A 19,534-nucleotide genomic window follows, 5' to 3' on the forward strand; every position below is an offset into this window, starting at 1 on the left:
TTTAAATGATGTGGTGTGCGTTATAATGTAATAAAGATGAAATGTCAGATGTCCTGTGAGTATCTGTATCTGCACCTGAAAATCTTCATAGGCAAAGCTTACATTCCTAGGAAAAAGATGAATTCATAATATAATTATAGATAATTATAAGATAATTGATATTTTATATGTTAAGAAAGTGGAACTAGGGAATACATTTCAGAGGAAGGCAAACTAGTTATCTGATTCTGCTTCATAGAAAAGGTTAACCACAAACATTTTCCGTTTACTGGCGGTTTGCAGGGTGTTTCATTGAACCACTCTCTCTCTCTCTCTCTCTCTCTCTCTCTCTCTCTCTCTCTTTCTCCCTCTCTGTGGACGCTAAGCAGGTGAAAGCACAGTGGTATAATTTTTTACTTTACTCTTAATTCTGTTGGATGCAATCACATTTCCCATTTTGTACCTCCTGTTATTTTGAATTTTGGAGGCCAGAAGTGACAGTATCTTTATTGGAATTAAAGGCAGCCATAGCACAAAATCATAGTTCAAATTTGAAAACAAAGTGAGTAAAAATGTTAAAGAGACAATTTTTTATATAAAGCCATTTAACAGCACTGATTCACTGATGACTTTCTTTGCCGGCCCCCTCTAGTGCTTATCAGTCATTTTCTGGTACAATGGGAGAAATAGGAAGTGGCCAGACTCCCTGTAATTGTCTCTGGTTCTAATACAGATGGACGTTTATCAATCAGCTATTATGAGTTCTATTTTAATAATACAGATTGTGGCATGTGGAGAAAACTGTTCTGTTGAAGTAAAGTATTTGATGAAATAATGAACGCCTGGTCTGTTGACTGATGACTTTATTGCATTTTAAAATATTGGACTGACCATAAGCACAGCAATAATCAGAGCAGTTATGCATGTTATGAATTCTGTGAATGCTGGGAGTTTACAGAAACAGTAACATTTCACAACTTCAAAAGCTGATCTTTAAAAAATAAAGAAACGTTAAAAACAATAAGTAAATAAAAAAATGCAAAAGATAAAGATGAAAATTGCTGACTTTTTTTCATCATTAAATAAAACAGATCTGATCAGACTGTAACCTCCTCCTTGAGGGTTTCATGATGCCTCTCCAATCTGTAGAAAAACAACATTTAATAGAGTTAATTTACATGAACTGCTGCCTCTGCTTTGTTGTATTATAGTGATTCAAAATGTTAAGTACCTTCATTGGGCCTCATTCACCAACCATTCTTAAGAAGAATTCTAAAACCCACTTACATAGTTTTGACAAAGATTCTGACATTCACAAGTGTTTTCCTATGTGGGATTTGTTCTTAGATAAGAACAGAATCTACACACACTCAAGAGAACAAAGGTGAGAACAGTTCTGCACTTTAAGAACACGTCATGAATCTGACCTAGGTTTTTTCTCAAGAACACTCTTAAGAACAAACTGGACACTGGAGAATGAGGCCCAATGTTATTATACTTGCACAGTACAATGAAATCTTCTCTTTGCTTTTCCCAGTTTAGGGTTAAGTGCCTTACTCAAGGGCACAACAGTGGTAACAGTGGACCTGTGATCAATGGCCCAGACTGCAAAGCTGGCATTTTCCAATTATTTCAAGTATTGAAAATAATACCGGTGAGCTTAATTGTAGTTAATTGTAGTTGTAGTTTGGTTTCTGAATGAAGATTCACCCTTGAAAAAGCGACAGCCATGAGATACAGTTCGCCAGTGGTCTTTTCAACACAATGTTCATGGTGGTCTCTAGGAAATCTGTGGTTTTTACTACCCCCTTAATGTTGTTCACCTAGTTGTTTTGGGGCTATAGACCAATTAGATTTATGAAATACATTTCTGATGTTTGTACTAATAACTGAGACTCAGTGTTGTTTAGCTTTTATCTATTTCATACTTGTACAACATTGCCTGTTCCTTATTAGTATACCATAGAACTATGTAGGGGTGGGTGCCATTTATTTTGATATATATTATTTCCTCCTGTTTACCTGTTGGGGGAGGAAGCTCCTGCTATGTTTTCTTTTTATATTTTCTTCTGAATAAGGGAAGTTAGTGTCAGGTGTAATACCCGTCCTCGCCACCAGAGGCTGGCCTCTCCCGAATACTGGCATTCTCCCTTGTTGCACCCGGACCCCTCACCTGCAGCTCATTTCACCTGGCTATTTAAGGACCTCCAGTACACTGCCTCAGTGTGAAGTATTGCCCGTTTTCCTGTATACCAAGTCTTCTCATTGTTGATGCTTTTTTGGATTGCCTTGACCCTTTTCTGTACTCTTTGACTCTGCTTCTCGATCTCCCTTTGGTGCTTTTGCTGGTTTTGGATTTTTCTAGTGTCTTGACCTCTGGACTGTTTTTGACTCTTCTCTGGTTTTTGTGTTTTGGATTAAATGGGATTATGGATTCTAATCAGTCTAGAGAGTCTAGAGAGATTACATGTTGGTTATTTTGGTATCAGCCCACCCTGAAGCCAATACCTTTGTGACCATTTGCCTTTATACATCATACAACCTATTCATTTGAGCAGTAAATGGGTCTGCTGGTCTATTTGTTTTTATGTAGCTACCTCTTTTCCCCTAGACTAGATTAAACCTTGTGTGGACAGTAGAATGGGGGTTGTAACACTAGACTTCCAAGAGCAACTTCTGTCCAAGAGCAGCTGGAACTAAACCTAACAGTGTAGTTCTCTGGGATGTTTAACTGAGACATACCTTTTAAACCACAGGGAAGATGGGCACAGTGGCAATGCCACACTGGTTGTCCTTGTTCCTTGACATCCTGATATAGCCTTCTTCACCCCACTGAGCACCCCAGCTTCAAAATAAATGATATATTGTGTGTATATATAATAATGATACAATGATGTGGTCAGGAATTGCCTTTTTGGTAATTGGTTAGCTTGTTTGTTTACCTGTTTTTGACCAGCCAGTAGTCCTGTCTGAGGTTGTCGGTGCCGTAACCAACTATCAGGACAGCGTGCGTCAGCTTAATGCTGCTGCAGATTGGCTCATCATACACACCTGCCATTAGAACATTCAACCATTAAGCTGGAATAACAAAGAGTATCATAAAAACAAAAACATGGCTCTGAAATTCTAACTTGGCCCCTGATGATGAGTGAAGGCTTGATTTTGAGGGTTACCTGAATGATAGAGCTGAAATGTGGGTCTGGACGTGTCTATGGCTACAGAAATAGGTCCGATTACAGCTACAGCATACTGCAGATTGTTCTCATTTCCACTGCGCAATACAATGTAGTCTTGGCAGGTAGCCTTAGCATTCTTTGGATTAAACTGGCACATCCCATCCTGGAGAGAGGGGGAAACAATCAGGAAGAGCTGATGTTGCTAATCAACCAAGATATACGCCAATCAGGCATAACATTATGACCACCACCTTGTTTCTACGCTCACTGTCCATTTTATCAGCTCCACTTACTGTATAGATGCACTTTGTAGTTCTACAATTACAGACTGTAGTTCATCTGTTTCTCTGATACTTTGTTAGCCCCCTTTCACGTTCTTCAGTGGTCAGGACCCCCATGGACCCTCACAGAGCTATTTGCTGGATCATTCTCAGCACTGCAGTAACACTGACAATATTGGTGGTGTGTTAGTGTGTGTTGTGCTGGTATAAGTGGATCAGACAAAGCAGTGCTGCTGGAGTTTTTTAAACACCTCAGTGTTACTGTTGGACTGAGAATAGTCCACCAACCAGAAATATACAGCCAACAGCGTCCTGTGACCACTGATGAAGGACTAGAGATTGACCAACACAAACTGTGCAGCAGTAGATTGGCTATTGTCTCTGACTTTACATCTACAAGGAGGACAGACAAGGTAGGAGTGTCTAATAGAGTGGACAGTGAGCGGACATGTGTTTAAAAACAGCAGAACTACTGTGTCTGATCCACTCGTACCAGCACAACACACATTAACACACCACCACCACGTCAGTGTTACTGCAGTGCTGAGAATGATTCACCACCCAAATAGTATCTGCTCCGTGAGGGTCCATGGGCGTACTGACCACTGAAGAACAGGGTGAAAGGAGGCTAACAAAGTATCAGAGAAACAGATGGACTACAGTCTGATTGTAGAACTACAAAGTGCTCTTATACAGTAAGCAGTGGTGGACAGTAACTAAGTAAATGTAATTCATTACTGTACTTAAGTAGCTTTTTTGTGTATCTGTACTTTACTTAAGTTTTTTAATTTTGGGCGACTTTTTACTTTCACTCCACTACAATTCAAAGTCTAATATCTGACTTTTTACTCCGCTACATTTTGAGAAATCTGTCGTTCCTTTTGGTTTCTGTGTGTATAAAAATGTAACATGTCAAAACATAAGAAGCACAAAGCAAGAGCACCAATCAGGGCACAGCGGTCACTTTGTTCTGAGCTTGTTTTGACCTGTTGGTCATACCAACCCAGTGCAGCACACGGTTCAACGTCAGTGCAGCAGCATTAAAAGCAGCACTTACGTCGACCTACATGATGAACTAGCCTAACTTTGTGTATAAAGACCACAATATAGAATTATGTACACATATGCAGTCGTGACTGGCACGTTTCTTTTTTTCTGAATTCATATAAACACTTTCATTTTATAGTAAATATGTTTCGGTTAGTTTATGTTTATGAACAGAGACCTACAGATCAATACAGTAAAGAAAAACTTATTTGTGATTCTGAGTTTAAAGCCAGTTTTTATTCAACTTGTAACTAATTTACAAAATAATCTTAAACTGAAACTTTGCTTGTTTGTAAAAAGTGATTTCAGAGCCACTCAGTTCTCCCTGATGGAAACTGTTTACCTTCAGTGTTTTGTGCTTCTGATCATTTTAATAGACGTCAGCGTCACTAATTAATGACGTTCTATTAAAAGACTGGTTTACCAAGAGAGACGCTGGAGGACATTCACCTAAAATTAGTTCATGAAGTGAGTCTTGTTATAAAAATTATAACAGGACATCAGAGCCATAATTACTCTTTTAGTACTTTTACTTTTGATACTTAAGTACATTCGAAGGCAAATACTTTTGTACTTTTACTCAACTTGAGGTCTAGAGTAAGGACTTGTACTTTTACTGGAGTAATATTTTACCTTGGGTGTCTCTACTTTAACTCAAGTACATGATTCGTGTACTTCATCCACCTCTGCCAGTAAGTGGAGCTGATAAAATGGACAATGGGCATAGAAACAAGGTGGTGGTCATAATGCTATGTCTGATTGGTGTACAATGCTTCTTTAGTTTTACAATAAGGCTGATGTAGCTAACAAGCAGGGCTGTTTCTTGATATAAGCAGGGTAAAGTTTTTAGGCCCCACAGACACCAGGGGGAGCAGTACTGACACACCAGACTTCCAGCAGAGGATAAAGGTATGCATGCAACCCAGGAAGACTTGTACAGACTTCAGAGTGACATCACTGCAGAAGCGACCAGAGAGCACAGACAAACACTGAGAAATTAAGCTACACATTTTTAATCTTGTCTCATATTTACATTTATGGCATTTGGCAGACGCTCTTATCCAGAGCGACTTACAGTTTGATCATTTACACAGGTAGGCGAAGGTGGTGTTAGGACTCTTGCCTAAGGACTCTTATTGGTATAGTGTAGGGTGTTTACCCAGGTGGGGATGGAACCCCAGTCTACAGTGTAGAAGGCAGAGGTGTTAACCACTACACTAAACAACCAATCTTTGTATTCTTTGTGCTGTACAGGGTGTGAAACAAAATGACTCAAAGTCGAAAATCACACAAATCTGTACAGAGGTGTGCTCGACATCAATTTTAATTACGTTTAAAGGAGTCAGCTGTCTCATTTTCCTAGTTTCTGCTTGTTCTCTCCATTCCTCGTCCTCCTTTCCTCTCTTCAATTCCTCCATGCTCTTCTGGAGTAGGAGAGGAGCAGTAGCAAATATTTTTGGACACAACCCTACTCTTTCCATGTGTTTTGGTCTGTTTCCTTGCTCCTCTATAACACCACCTCTTCACCATCTCCTGCACCTGTGTACTGTCTGTTTTCATGCTGTTTGAGTTTTCCCAGGTATGTCTCATTCATTTTTCCTAGAATTATTACTCCACTGGGGAAATTGCACTGTGGATTAGAGTTTAACCCAAGTGTAAACCTGAATGAGTCATGTGGGTGTTGAAACTCCATATCTGCCGCTAGATGGTTAATCTTACACCGTATCTTAAAAAATAGACATGGTTAAACTGATATTTAAGGCAAGATGATTGTAATTGAAGTACATTTTCAGCTCACGTTTATTATAATATAAATAATATTCCATACCTAGGCCCAAACACTTTCCATCGAAATGTGTTCTAGATTTCATAGAATATTTTCATTTAAGGCTATAATGCTTCATTAAACACGCACTCATCATGCTCAAACCTATAGACATTTTTCTCCTGGGAATGATTTGGATAAAAGCACAAAATGTACAGTACTGTGCGAAAGTCTTAGGCACCCAAGACACATTTCCAAACCTCTCCTCGAGGAAGCCCAGTATTATATGTAATTAAAAAGCAGCTCCTGGTTTGACCAATCAGTGCTTCAGTAAATTGTGGTCATGATGTAACTGATGATATTAGCAAGTCTCTGTGGTGGCTGTGAAGGTGTCAAGGAAAAATATGGACCCAAGAAATTCTTGTTTCTAAGCAAATTTTCAAGCAATTTACCTCAGCAGTGAGTTGTTTGAAAATTTGCTTAGATGCTTAAACTTTCACACTGTACTGTAGTGTATCCACATTCACACACATTTCTATCAAAAACATGTACATTTGATGCCTTTAAAACATTTTACGTGAATATTTACATGCAATATACACCCAGTATGCATGCAGACATGTATTCTTAGCCCCTTTGTGTGGTACAGCAAGTCAAAAAGATTCTTATTTTCCTGAATAGTTAGCATCCTCCATACTCTATGCTCAAATCCTCACATGCTTGCCGTAACCATGTGGTGCTAATCTCCAGCAGACTTGCTTATGTCTTATGACATTTATCAGCAAATATGGACACAATTTTGGCTTAAGATGGCTACTATTACTGTTTTTAGCTATGCTAACATACTTTTGTACATTTTTGATGTTATTGAGTAATCACTTGCTTATGATTAGCACCTTTTTCTTGTTAGCTACATTAGCAAATTAAAGATTCAAACTTCAGACTCAAAAATATCTTAGCTGAACATTTACATTTGTAAACAGAGGAGCATTTTCCAACTCAGAAGCTCCACTTGTCACTAGTGTTACCTCACCTTGGCCTGATATGGGTAGGTGTTCTCCATCTCCAGGCCTCCACTAGACATGACATAATCGAAAGCTTTGAAGTACCAACCGCCTTCAGAGCCATGGTTTCCAAAATTCTGGGAGCAGTCCACCAGCTGTTGCTCGCTCAGGGACATCAGCTGCTTTGTCTTCCGAAACATCTGACCCTCTAGTGCCCCTGTCTGAAAAAATGGGGATGCATACAGAGTTTATTAAGTTAAATAAATATAACCAGCATACGGAAATACTGTACATATTGAGTAGATTTAAGTTGATTTCACTTGCCAAAATACTATTTTTTTAATATGATAAACAATCAGTATTTATCAGCTAATGAAAACTTTGCCCAATTTCAGCACCTCTATCATCTTACCCACTCTGTCCTCTTTCCTTTTAATTTGTTATCGCTCCATTCCATTTTTTATCCTCATCCATCCTTCTGTAACTTACCGCGCTGAAGGCCCAGCAGGAGTTACAGAGATGTTGGTTTTTAACTTCAGTCACATAGCCCATCTTCCTCCAATCTATATAATTGGGTACAGCAGCACCCCCTGCCTTTCTGAAATCAGTAGTTGCTCTGCGGGCCTTAGTCATGTTGAAGGATCCCAGGCAGCCGCTGAACCTGGCCTGATACTCCTGGTTGTCCTGTTGAAGAAAGAGATTGTGGAAAAAAGGAAGGTGGTGTAGTGAAAGATGGTGGAGAGGAAGATGGGGAGGGAGATGGTGTAGAAGATGGTGAAAAGGATGATGGTGGAGAAGGAGATGGTGGAGAAGATGGTAGAAAAGGAGATAGTGGGGAGAGGGAGATGGTAGAGAGAAGAAAGATGGTAGAGAGGGAGATGATGGAGAAGGACCAAGTGGAGAAGAATGTGGTGGAGAGGAACATGGTGGAAGAGGAAATGGTGGAGAGGGAGAAGATGGAGAGAGAAATGGTGGTGAGGGAATGGTGGAGAGGAAGATGGTGGAGTGAAAGATAGTTGAAAGGGAGATTGTGGAGAGGAAGATGGTGGAGAGCCAGATGGTGAAGAGGAAGATGGCGGAGTGGGAAATGGTGGAGGAGGAGATGGTGGAGAAGATGGTGGAAAGGCAAATGGTGGAGAGGAAGATGGTGGAGATTTAATGACTTACTTCGAAGATATTGACAATAGTTACTTGGCAACACATAAATGACAGAGCTGCAAAGCGACAGGCTTTAGTAATGTATGTAATTAAATAACATAATTTAAAACATTTGAGTGGGTTTGTCTGTATATGAGATCTCACCGTGTCTGCAAAGTGGTTCATGCTGAGTCTGTAACTTTTGAGGCCCTGGTCAGCCAGCATGTTGTGCTCCAGGACCAGCTTAAGATTGTTCAGCCAGATCATCTTGCGTTGAGATTCTTCTTCCACTGAACCATAACTCTTACCTGAGAGGAAACTTTATTCCAGTACATGTATATACATAGAGTTTGAAAAAAACACATATACAAGGTTTCAGAACATAAAAAATAATCCCAGTACAATTCCTTAATTTACATAATGTACAAAAGTATCCAAAAACAATCCTTTTAATGGGTGAATTCACCTACTTTATGGTGCACATATTACTGACTAAACTGCACAATGACAGCTTGAATAATCTCCATAGAAAAGCAGTGACCAATGGAATGGGACACTTTAAGGTCATCATGCCTAATACCAAGCATGGACTAGAGTTCTACAAAGGCCCCCAGCATTGGGCTGTGGAGCAGTGGAACTGCATACTCAGGAGTGATACTTCATTCTTCATCTGGCAATCTAAGATGAGTTAGGAGAATGCTGGAGAACACTACCTGCCTGCATAGAGAAGTTTGGTGGAGGAGGAATAATGGGCTGGGGCTCTTTTTCTTGGTTGGGGCCCCTTTAGTGAAATCATGATGCTACAGCATACTCTGACACTCTAGAAAACTGTGTGCTTCTAACTTTGTGGGGCACGTTGGAGTGATTTCTAAAAAGAAATAGTTTGACAAGTTTGATGTGGAAGAACTTGATTGTCCCATCCTTGATTGTTCTAAACTCAATTCAAAACTCAAAGTTCTAAACTAAAACCTTTGGGATCAAATGGAATGTCAACTGTGTGCCAGGATGTATCACCCAACAACAGAATCATGAGATGTGTGATGTTCACTAGTGCTCTTGTGGCTGAATGAAAGCCAATCCCCATAAACTACTGCTGTCTATTGCCTTCCCAGGAGAGTGGAGGCTATTGAGATGGAGATGGAGATTTTGCTATACAGAAGCCAACATGACGTAGATTTCTCACCAAACTTCAGTTTCCAAGCGTTGAATTCCAGATCCTCCAGAGTGACGCTGGCAGCACCAGCCATGACCACAAGAGCGGTGACAGCAAGAAAAACCCTCATTCTGCACAGAATAAAATCTGTACGTAGGTAAAAGAGAACAGAACAAATGGAATTGCATTAATTCAATTTCAGTCAGTTACATTTAACTTTCACACTAGTATTATTTTAAAAACCTAATGCTTTTTGACTGAATCTGATGATTCAGAGTATATAATTGAGCTTCTGATTTAGCAGATTTCACTACTTTTACACTCTATAAATAAAGGTATATGAGTGTAATTCTCCTCTTTGGATGTATTGACAACATAATACACAATAATGTACAGTACTATACAGGTTTCCGTGAACATTTCCAATCATACAGATCAAAGCTCTTATGCTTTATGTTTGTTTATCATCACTTTCCAGGGCTGTATGGAACATTATTGAGCACGTAGCACTAGCGCTATAAAAACAGCAAGTGTTGTAGCACAAATTTATTTTATTTTAATTTAATTTAAATTTATTTAAGACAAAAAATGACAAAGTGCATTGTAAAATACACATCTCAACAAGTACAACAAAGGATTATATTAACTGTGAAAAAAAGACAAAAGCACCATGTAAAAGGTTTCTATTATAATATTCAATTTATAAAATGTACAGAATTAGTTTTCTTGAATAATTCAGATTCCCCACAATGGGGCCCTAGCGGCAAACTGCTTATTATTGAATGGTAACACTCTTATTTAATTATATATGATTTTTAATATAGTCAGTTTATATACAGTATTATTATATAGTGATTCGGTGGTTTTATCTCAATTTTTTTAATTTTAGGTACTAAAATTAGGTCCTACCCCCAGTACCATGTAATCTGTGTTATTATACAAAGATTACTATCATACAGATGTATGCAAAAGTTTGGGCACGCCAGGTCAAATGATGGGTTGAATTCCTGAACAGAATAAGCGAACACCATCCTCTACAGAGCACACACTGCAAATTTTAGTGCACGATTGCTGTTTATTTGCAGAATTTAACATACTGAAAACAAAAAATGCAAATACAAATGTGGCCTGTGTTAAAGCACATTTTATGTTGTACAATATGTAAAAAAATTACCCAGAAACTGTGCAGTAAAATAGTATGTATAGTGCAGTATATAATAATAATATGGTTAGATTGATCTGGATCTTACACTGTGAAAAGTGAAGTGATAAAAATAATCACAACTACTTTGAAGTGTGTACCTCACACTTGCCTTGTGAATTCTAGAACTAAAGGGACTGTACATTTCAGCACGTACCTGTGTGTAATGTTCTAAAGCTGTGTCCTGACTTCATCCACTGCTCTGCTGCACCCCTCTGTTTTTATAGTGACTTGCATACACACTCTGCTCACCACACTCTGCTGACCACAAACTGCTCCAAAACAGCCTACGCAGTGTTTTCGATAGTGTTCCATTAAATGACTTCAAGGTGCTTTCACTAACCATTTTCAACTGAAAAAGATATACAATAACCCCATTTCCAAAAAAGTTGGGATGCTGTACAGAATGTAAATAAAAATGGAATGCAAAGATATGCAAATCATATAAACCATATTTTTAAAGCAAAATGCTACAAAGACAACATATTTCAAATGATGAAACTAAGAAATTTGATATATTCCCATTTTGAATTTGATGGCAGCAACATGCTCCAAAAAAGTTGGGACAGGGGCATGTTGTGTTTCATCGCCTTCTCTTGTAACAACACTCTGCAAGTGTTTGGGAACCAAGGAAACCAGTTGCTGAAGTTTGAAAATTGAAATGTTTTCCCATTCTGGTTTGATACAGAATTTCAGCTGCTTAACAGTTCAGGGACCTATGTGTCATATTTATCATTGCATAATGTGCCAAATGTTATCAGTGGGTGACAGGTTTGGTCTGCAGGCTGGTCAGTTTAGCATATGGACCCTTTTAATATGGAGCAATACTATTGTTATACAAGCAGAATGTGGTTTGACATTGTTTTGGTTAGACTATGGTTTTCAGAAGTGTTTCTGAGCCCATGCAGTGATTTCCATTACAGAATCAGCTCTGTTTTTAATGCAGTGACCCCAGAGGACACAAATGACATGGCATTTTTGGCCTTTTCCCTTGCATGCAGAGTTTTCCATGGATTTTCTATATCTTTTATTGACATTATGTACCATAGATGATGTAAAGCAAACATTCTTTGCTATTTTATGTTGAGAAACATTATTCTTGAACTGTTGCACTATTTGATCATGCCGTCTTTCACAGAGTGGTGAACCCCTCATGAACTTCTTGTAATACCTGGACAAGGTAGTGAGATGCAATGCAGAGAATCTTTAATGAACAAAAATCCATGGAGCAAAAATCAGAGTACAGACAGGCAAAGAGTCAAAAAAACAGAAAATACCAAAATATAGGATAACGGCTGAATAAAGTCACTGACAGTGACAATACCTCGCAAGGAGGCAGAGTGAGAGTCCTGGTATATAAAAGGTGGCTGTTGCGCAGATTGTAGGCAGGTGTGTGAGTGTGGGAGGAGTCAGCTCTCAATATTCCAGAGAAGCTGATCTCCGAATGAAGGAATGGCCAGTAGGTATGACAATTCTGAAAAACTCAGCTTCTCCGAGATGTTCTTTTTATACCCAGTCATGTTACTGACCTGTTGCCAATCAACCACCAGGTGTTTTTTTAGCATTACACAACTTGACCTGCCCTTTGTTGCTCTCGTACCAACTTTTTTAGGATGTGCTGTTGGCATCAAATTCAAAGTGGGCAAATATTTTCAATAAACAATACAATTTAACAGTTTCAACATCTGATATATTTTTGTAGAATTTACAATGAAATATAGTGTCAAATGATCTGCACATCATTGAATTTTGCTTTTATTTACATTTTGCAAGTGGGGTTGTACTTTTACTTCTTCTCAGGGTTCAAATTCAGGGGGTCCTGGGCATCTACACTGTAAAATCTAACTGCACGTCTTAATAAAACAATTAAGTTATCACAACGTAAATACGACAGAAAGTTGGAGTAACTTAATCTGAAAATTCAAACAAACTCCAAAATTAACTGTTGAGATATTAATTCAGTAATTTTGAGTAAGACTTTTTTTTAGCACATTTTGAGTTAAAGTAACTTTTTTAAATGCATTATATTCACTATTTTTATTTAAGTTGACTTTACATGCAAATATAAACAAGCCAATAAAATGGGTTGTTTTTACACTCTTTGAACTACATATGCACACTTATAATGAATGACAGACCATTTAATCCCATATATTAGTCTTAATTTTAGCCTATTCAGAATTAGCTTTGTAAAAAGTGACATGAAAAGTACATGAAATAGTCTTGATCCTATCAGAAGCAGCTGGTCAGCTCAGTACAAGTGAAATATGTTGTAATGTTTTTAACTAAAGCATCCGTTGATTCAGTGGTTGAGCTGTTGGAGTGTTCTGTATCAGTGTATCTGTATCAGTCACAGATTTCATAAACGTTTACAGTTAAATGATTTGGACTTTTCAGGCTTTTATATGTCGCTGCTGTCGGATGAAAACTTTGTATCTCCAAAATGGTAACTTTACAGGAGAAGGAAAAAAACCTTTACTTTTAATGGAAGTCAATGGAACCAGACTTTTTAAAGGTATTTGGGATCATTTCTTTTAGCCCATTCATTATGAAATTTAAACACAATGTAAAGAGCAACAGGTATTTCCAAATTATGCCAAAAACTGAAAAAAAATTAAGATATGAGGTTTTCTTTTGACAACAGTGATATGTATGTTCATGCTCAGTTCAGGGAATCATTTATGGTCAAATATCGGTTTCCTAAAACCATTTGAGTTGACTTAACTCATCGGGTTTTACACTGTACAAGTATTGAATTTCATTGATAATCTGGTACTATACAAATTTTCCAAACTGATAAAAAAAAAGTTGTACTAAAGTCGTATCACTTCAGCATTTTCCACCTGTGTAGATTCTCTGAGAGTGAATTGCACTGTTATAATTAATGAAATTCAGCAGAATGTTAACCTGCTGCCTACTTCTGTTTCTACTGTTCTGAGGTTTAAAGTTCACTTTTAGATTTTTTTTTCTTTTCTAGGTGCCCTACATTATAGGTGTACCTGCAAACTTCTCACCACAAACCACACCACCTACACAATGTGCCCACAGCACAGATGTGCAGTAAATAGTTCCATTTATTCATTTCACGTACTTTTTAAGGTTTGAGGATGTTTCTGACCATGAATGCCTGTAACTGTTTTTTTTTTTCTCTCCTTCCCTCTGAATAAACTGGGCGCTCACTGAGGCTGAATTCATAATGTAACAATGCAGTCTGCGCCACATCACTACAGTTTAAATCTAGAAAATGTTTAAGTTTGAGTGCATCTCAAACAGTCAAGAAACTTTTAATACTTTGAGACATAAAACAAAGACTGGTCAGCAATTAAAATATGAACAATAAACACTTATAATGCTCAACATGGCATCTGTATGAAAGAAAGTCAAGCAGCTTGCTGGTTATGCCATGAGTGGAGAAGGGTCAACAGTACTCTGGCACTAGTGGGGAAAGCCGCCCTAATTTGAAGATCTTCGCAAGTGCAGCAGCTAGAACAACCCACACTAATATCACAAGCTGTTTATAAGGTATTTGTCTGGTTTTATAAGTGATTTTAAACATGATTTTAAACCTCTGGGATCTGTAAACTTGCCTACACATCAAATTTGTTTCTGAATCAGTTTGTGTATCTTTGTGACAATCCCGCACAAAAATACGATTCAAACATTTCCTGAATCTGCAGAATCGCCCTTTCTATTCCATCTTATCTCTAGATCGAGGCGAGGGGTCAGACACAGCAGCGTTGCTGGAGGTTTTAAACACGGTGTCCACTCACTGTCCGCTCTATTAGACACTCCTACCTTGTCAGTCCACCTTATGGATAGCTACATGGTTTGTGTTGGTCATCCTCTAGTCCTTCATCAGTGGTCACAGGACGCTGCCCACAGGACGCTGTTGGTTGCATATTTTTGCTTGGTGGACTATTATCAGTCCAGCAGTGACACTGAGCTGTTTAAAAACTCCAGCAGCACTGCTGTGTCTGATCTGCTCAGACCAGCACAACACACACTAACACACCTCCACCATGTCAGTGTTACTGCAATGCTGAGAATGATCCACCACCCAAATAATACCTGCTTTGTGAGGGTCCATGGGTGTCCTGACCACTGAAGAACTGGGTAAAAGGGGGCTAACAAAGTATCAGAGAAACAGATGGACTACAGTCTGTAATTGTAGAACTACAAAGTGCAGCTATACAGTAAGTGGAGCTGATAAAATGGACAATGAGTGTAGAAACAAGGAGGTGGTCATGATGTTATCCCTGATTGGTGTAAAGTTAAAAGACTCCTGCCTAGTAATCCTCATGAGAAAACTACAGGAATAAAATATGCTGTGAGAATAGCTTTCATTAATGTACACACTCTGGGACAGTGCCCCTCTTGTCACTGGGTTGGAGCCCTCAAGGTTTCATCTCAGTACCTTTAGTCAGGGAACATAACTGTACCATAATCCATTGAAATGATATTTTCTACATTATACTGACTCCACATTTACATTATTTGTACAGTAATGAATGAAAAATGTACCGGCACAAAACGGTGCAGGTCACCTCATAGTCAGACTTTCCACCAGGGGACTCCCCTTGACTTTTTTCCTCAGTTCCTATTTGAAGCTTAATTTCATTCTTTTGGTTCAGCTGCTGTTCTGCTTCATTGTTGTTCAGGCCTCCTTGGAGCTGTAGTGTTTTATTTCAGACTAAAAGGTCACACAGAGGGAAGAACAGGATGGTACAAACTTCAGTTCTGGTGTAGTCATGTGACCTACTTTTACACAGTCAGCAAACCACACTGATAAGTAGGTGCCCACAGCAATATTCTTTCATGTGCCCATTTCATTTTTCCATAAACTGCTTTTAACTCCATTTAGAATTTATTTAGATTAGACTGTATTTAGTTTAGATTGTTTAACAATTAGATTGCTATTACATAAATTGCTGTTGTCGGAAGAAAACCTTGTATCTCCATTTTTTACATTTTTTCGTTTTTTTTTTTACATAATTTGAAACTACTTGTTAACCTTTACATTGTATGAAATTTCACGATGAATGGAGTAAAATAAATTACTTGGAAAAAAGTCTGGTTCCATTAACTTACATTAAAAGTAAAGTAGGTTTTTTCCTTCTCCTGTAAAGTTACCATTTTGGAGATATGAGGTTTTCTTACGACAACAGCGATATATATATATATATATATATATATATATATATATATATACTGTATATATATATATATATATATATATATATATATATATATGGTGAAAACAAGATAATAGAAGAATAATAAAATGCTTCGTGTTCTTTATTACGAAAGTAAAAACTACCTTGTATCTATTATTAGGATATTTATTGGGCTAGCAGTGGCATTCCTGATTGAACAGATGAAGTTCTCCACTGTTCTATGCGTCTGCCATCATCTGCCAATGGAACAAGAAACTTGAGACACCAGATAAAATGACTTAAAACAAGTGAAACTGTATAAATATATATATATATACTTTAACATTTTTACAACAACCCCATAATGTGAAATATTAGGTACTTAGTTACATTTAATGTTTTCTTTTGATTAGAGGTCATTTTACAAAGATTATGATGTCTAAACAGATTTCAAATCCTTTTTTTTTGGTAAAAGAAGAGCTATAACAATGTAAATGAGGCTGTAGTAAAATATATGCAGTATATTTTACTAGAGCATCATTCAGACTTCAGACTTCATAAAATATATTTCAGAAGTCTTGAGGCAAAAAATCTTAATCACTGGTACAATAGATGATTAACTACAAGGTAATACTCACACAATATATTGTGGAAAAATCTAGGTCACCTCACTTTCCACCAGGGGAGTTCCTGTTCATCAAAACTGTGTTTTGTTGTTCTCAAAATACTTAATAACACTGATTAAAACATCAAAGAAAAATTGTTTCTTGTTTAAAAGACTTTATTCTACGTTGTGGATGCTCCTGTTGAGCAAACTAACACAAATCCATTGATTGATTCACAGTTTTTCTGGACTGATCTGAGACCAGCTTTTCAAGACCATCATCATGGTCATGGCTTTTTGTTGTTTCTGAGTGTTTCTGCACTTTAGTTTTATGCGGTTTCAACACTTAACATCCAGTATTTGCTCAGGAAACACTGCAGTTTTACCTTACGAATTACATCTTTGGTAGATGAATAGATGCATAGCATGTAAAGCTATCATTTCACACTCCTCTTTAGGTCATAGACCTTTGCAGGGCAGCCTTTAGTATTGCTGTGGCACCAGTTGTGTTTGTGGAGAGCGCAGCATGTTTACCAGCATCCTTATCACAGATATAAGCAGCAGTTTCAGAGAAAGCCACAAAGAGCCAGATAAAGGCAGACTATCAAGAAGACATTTATGTCCTCATGATCCTTTGCTGTGACACTTAAAATTGAACTTAGGGGCAACCCGTTCTCACTCATTTCTAAGGAACCATCTGTAGAACTCTGAGCTGGATCACAGAGGCTTCCCTCTTTCTTAAATAAAAGAAGCCTAGAACCAGTGAGGATCCAGTGTACATAGACATTTGAGAGATGGCTGTGCAAAATGAGAGACAACTGCACAAAAGTGCGTGGAGATATCAGAAATGCAGCTGATTATATATTCCTCTCACTTTAATAAACATTACCAAAAACACATGAAAGGCCATTTTCTGCCTCCTTTCAAAACCAGGCAGAAATATCCGTTATAATTTTTAAAAATGTGTTGCTGACACTTCCTTAGTCAACAAGTCTATGGGGTGCAAGTCTGAGTCGAGTCTCTGGGGTGGGAGTCAGAGTTGAGTCTGTGAGGTGTGTGTCAGAGTTGAGTCTCAGGGGTGTGAGCCTAAGTCGAGTCTCTGGAAAGTGAGCCTCAGACAAGGCTCAGAGGGGGCGAGTCAGAGTTGAGTGTCTGGGGTGTGAGTTAGAGTTGAGTCATTGGGGAATAAGTTGGAGTTGAGTCTCTGAGGTGTGTGTCAGAGTTGAGTCTCAGGGGTGTGAGCCTAAGTTGAGTCTCTGGAGAGTGAGCCTCAGACAAGACTCAGAGGGGGCGAGTCAGAGTTGAGGGGTGGGGTGTGAGTTAGAGTTGAGTCATTGGGGAATAAGTTGGAGTTGAGTCTCTGGAGAGTGAGCATGAGTTAAATTGCAGAGGTGCGGGCCTAAGTCGAGTCTCTGAGGTGCGAGTCAGTGTTAAGTCTCTGAGGTGTGAGTCAAAGTTGAGTCTCTGAGGTGTAAATCAGAGCCGAGTCTCTGGGGTGGGAGTCAGATCTGAGTCTCTGGAAAGTGAGTCTCAGTCGAGTCAAACCTCTGGGGAGTGAGTCAGAGTTGAGTCTTCAGGGTTTGAGTCACTATTGAGTCTCTGGGGTTTGAGTCAGTGTGAAGCTGACATCAGCCTTGTCAAAAGTTAAACGTTGCAAGACATTTTACAAGAAATGACTTTACTTTTGAGAAAATGGTTTCAGCCGGAGAGTGAGAAAAGCAAGTCTCTGTGATGGGAATCAGACTTGAGTCTCTAGGGTTCGAGGCTGAAGCAAAACTATTTAAAACACTTGGTTAGTCTGTAGTATGTATAACAAGAATGTACTCTAGTCAGCATAATAGTTTATCCTGCTGAAGTTGGATTAAATTTCGTGAGTTTGCTTATTAAAGTCAGTTTTAGTAAGTATAAAACACTGGTAGAACAGGTTGAGGGTGTCCTGCTGCGAGTCGCCCGGGAACGTGTGAAATGTTCATGGTGACATTTGGTTTTCATGGCCCTCATGAGCTTATCTGCACTTTACTTTTATGTACTTCAAATTAGTTCAGCACTTGCCATTGCATTGATTTGAAAACTGCACTTCACATTACATATTACATCTGTACATCTGCATACTGCACATCTCTTCTCGTATATCAGCTCATAGACGATTGCAGGGCAGTATATTTGTATTAATCTGGTGCATTTTTAAGATGATGAGATAAGAGTATTAGGTAAGCGTGTGTTGAGTGTGCTTGATAGTATCAGCAGTGCAAAGAGGTGCAGCAGAGCAGCGCCAAAGCAAGGTCAAATAAAGCAAATTAGCAGGTCAGCAATCTGCAAAAGGAAGTTGACAAAGAATAAACAGGTTTAAATATAAATTCTAGCACCACTATTTGCATTCTAGTACTATGTTAGTGCTAAATTATTCACATGAACATATTTTCGCCATTTTTTCCATCATTTGAATGAAACCTGGGTAGACTACAGCTTCCATTCACAATGAGTAGAATTTCCAGAAGATGTTTTCACAAAGTTGGTCCCATTGTAAATCAGAGTTGGCACCTCTGTGTTTTCCTAATTAGGTTGGTAGTAAATCTAACATGCAAGGCCTTCAGCCCAGTTCCTGAAGTCCTAACCAATCGGAGAGCTCTCTTGGCTGTATCTATCTACACTATTAGAAATAAAGGTTCTGTTCAACTTTTTTGTTCATCAAGGTATAAACAATGTAAATGTTACTCAATGGTACAACGTGGTTTTAAGATCCAGATGTGAACCTTAAATAAGTGTTTCCAGGTGACATGTACATATATGTACCTTTTCATAACCTGATGTTTTAAAACAAAGCAATTTAATAAATAGCCTGGAGACGACATGGGGTGTGTGGGGTGAATACAAGTTAGTAAACATAATTCCAATGGATTATGGTAGAGTTATGTTCCCTGACTAAAGGTACTGAGATGAACCCTTGAGGGTTCCAGCCCAGTGACAAGAAGGGCACTGCCCAGGTGACAGTTTTTACTACTTTATTTCTGAGAAAGTAGAAAACAGTCTTAAA

The 19,534-nt window shown here is 38.3% G+C and overlaps 1 protein-coding gene across 3 annotated transcripts; it reads right to left on the reverse strand.

The window, feature by feature from the left end:
- Nucleotides 1-825: 825 nt before the first annotated feature.
- Nucleotides 826-15,307, reverse strand: LOC108413310 (procathepsin L-like). Of its 3 annotated transcripts, none has more exons than XM_017685766.2 (9): nt 15,265-15,307; nt 9,573-9,689; nt 8,555-8,697; nt 7,742-7,936; nt 7,282-7,473; nt 3,153-3,318; nt 2,922-3,030; nt 2,722-2,824; nt 826-1,122 (listed from the first exon to the last, which is right to left on the reverse strand). In XM_017685766.2, the coding sequence occupies exons 2-8, from the start codon at nt 9,670-9,672 to the stop codon at nt 2,725-2,727; spliced, it is 1,005 nt and encodes a 334-aa protein (XP_017541255.2). In that variant the 5' UTR covers nt 9,673-9,689; nt 15,265-15,307; the 3' UTR covers nt 826-1,122; nt 2,722-2,724. The 3 variants fall into 3 exon arrangements, with proteins under 3 accessions (XP_017541255.2, XP_017541254.2, XP_017541257.2); XM_017685765.2 differs by lacking the exon at nt 15,265-15,307 and adding an exon at nt 10,901-10,984; XM_017685768.2 differs by lacking the exon at nt 15,265-15,307 and adding an exon at nt 10,901-10,932 and having other exon boundaries at nt 9,573-9,673.
- Between the last annotated feature and the right edge of the window lie 4,227 nt (nt 15,308-19,534).

Source organism: Pygocentrus nattereri, chromosome 10 (genome assembly GCF_015220715.1).
Source record: "Pygocentrus nattereri isolate fPygNat1 chromosome 10, fPygNat1.pri, whole genome shotgun sequence".
In the NCBI taxonomy this organism is placed as follows: domain Eukaryota; kingdom Metazoa; phylum Chordata; class Actinopteri; order Characiformes; family Serrasalmidae; genus Pygocentrus; species Pygocentrus nattereri.

Coding starts and splice junctions, on each gene's coding strand:
- LOC108413310 (XM_017685765.2), bottom strand. CDS start 10,937: ATGAAGTCAGGACACAGCTTTAGAACATTACACACAG. Junction 7,937..8,554: donor TGAACCACTTTGCAGACACG/GTGAGATCTCAT, acceptor TTTCTTCAACAG/GACAACCAGGAGTATCAGGC. Junction 2,825..2,921: donor TACTGGCTGGTCAAAAACAG/GTAAACAAACAA, acceptor TTTATTTTGAAG/CTGGGGTGCTCAGTGGGGTG.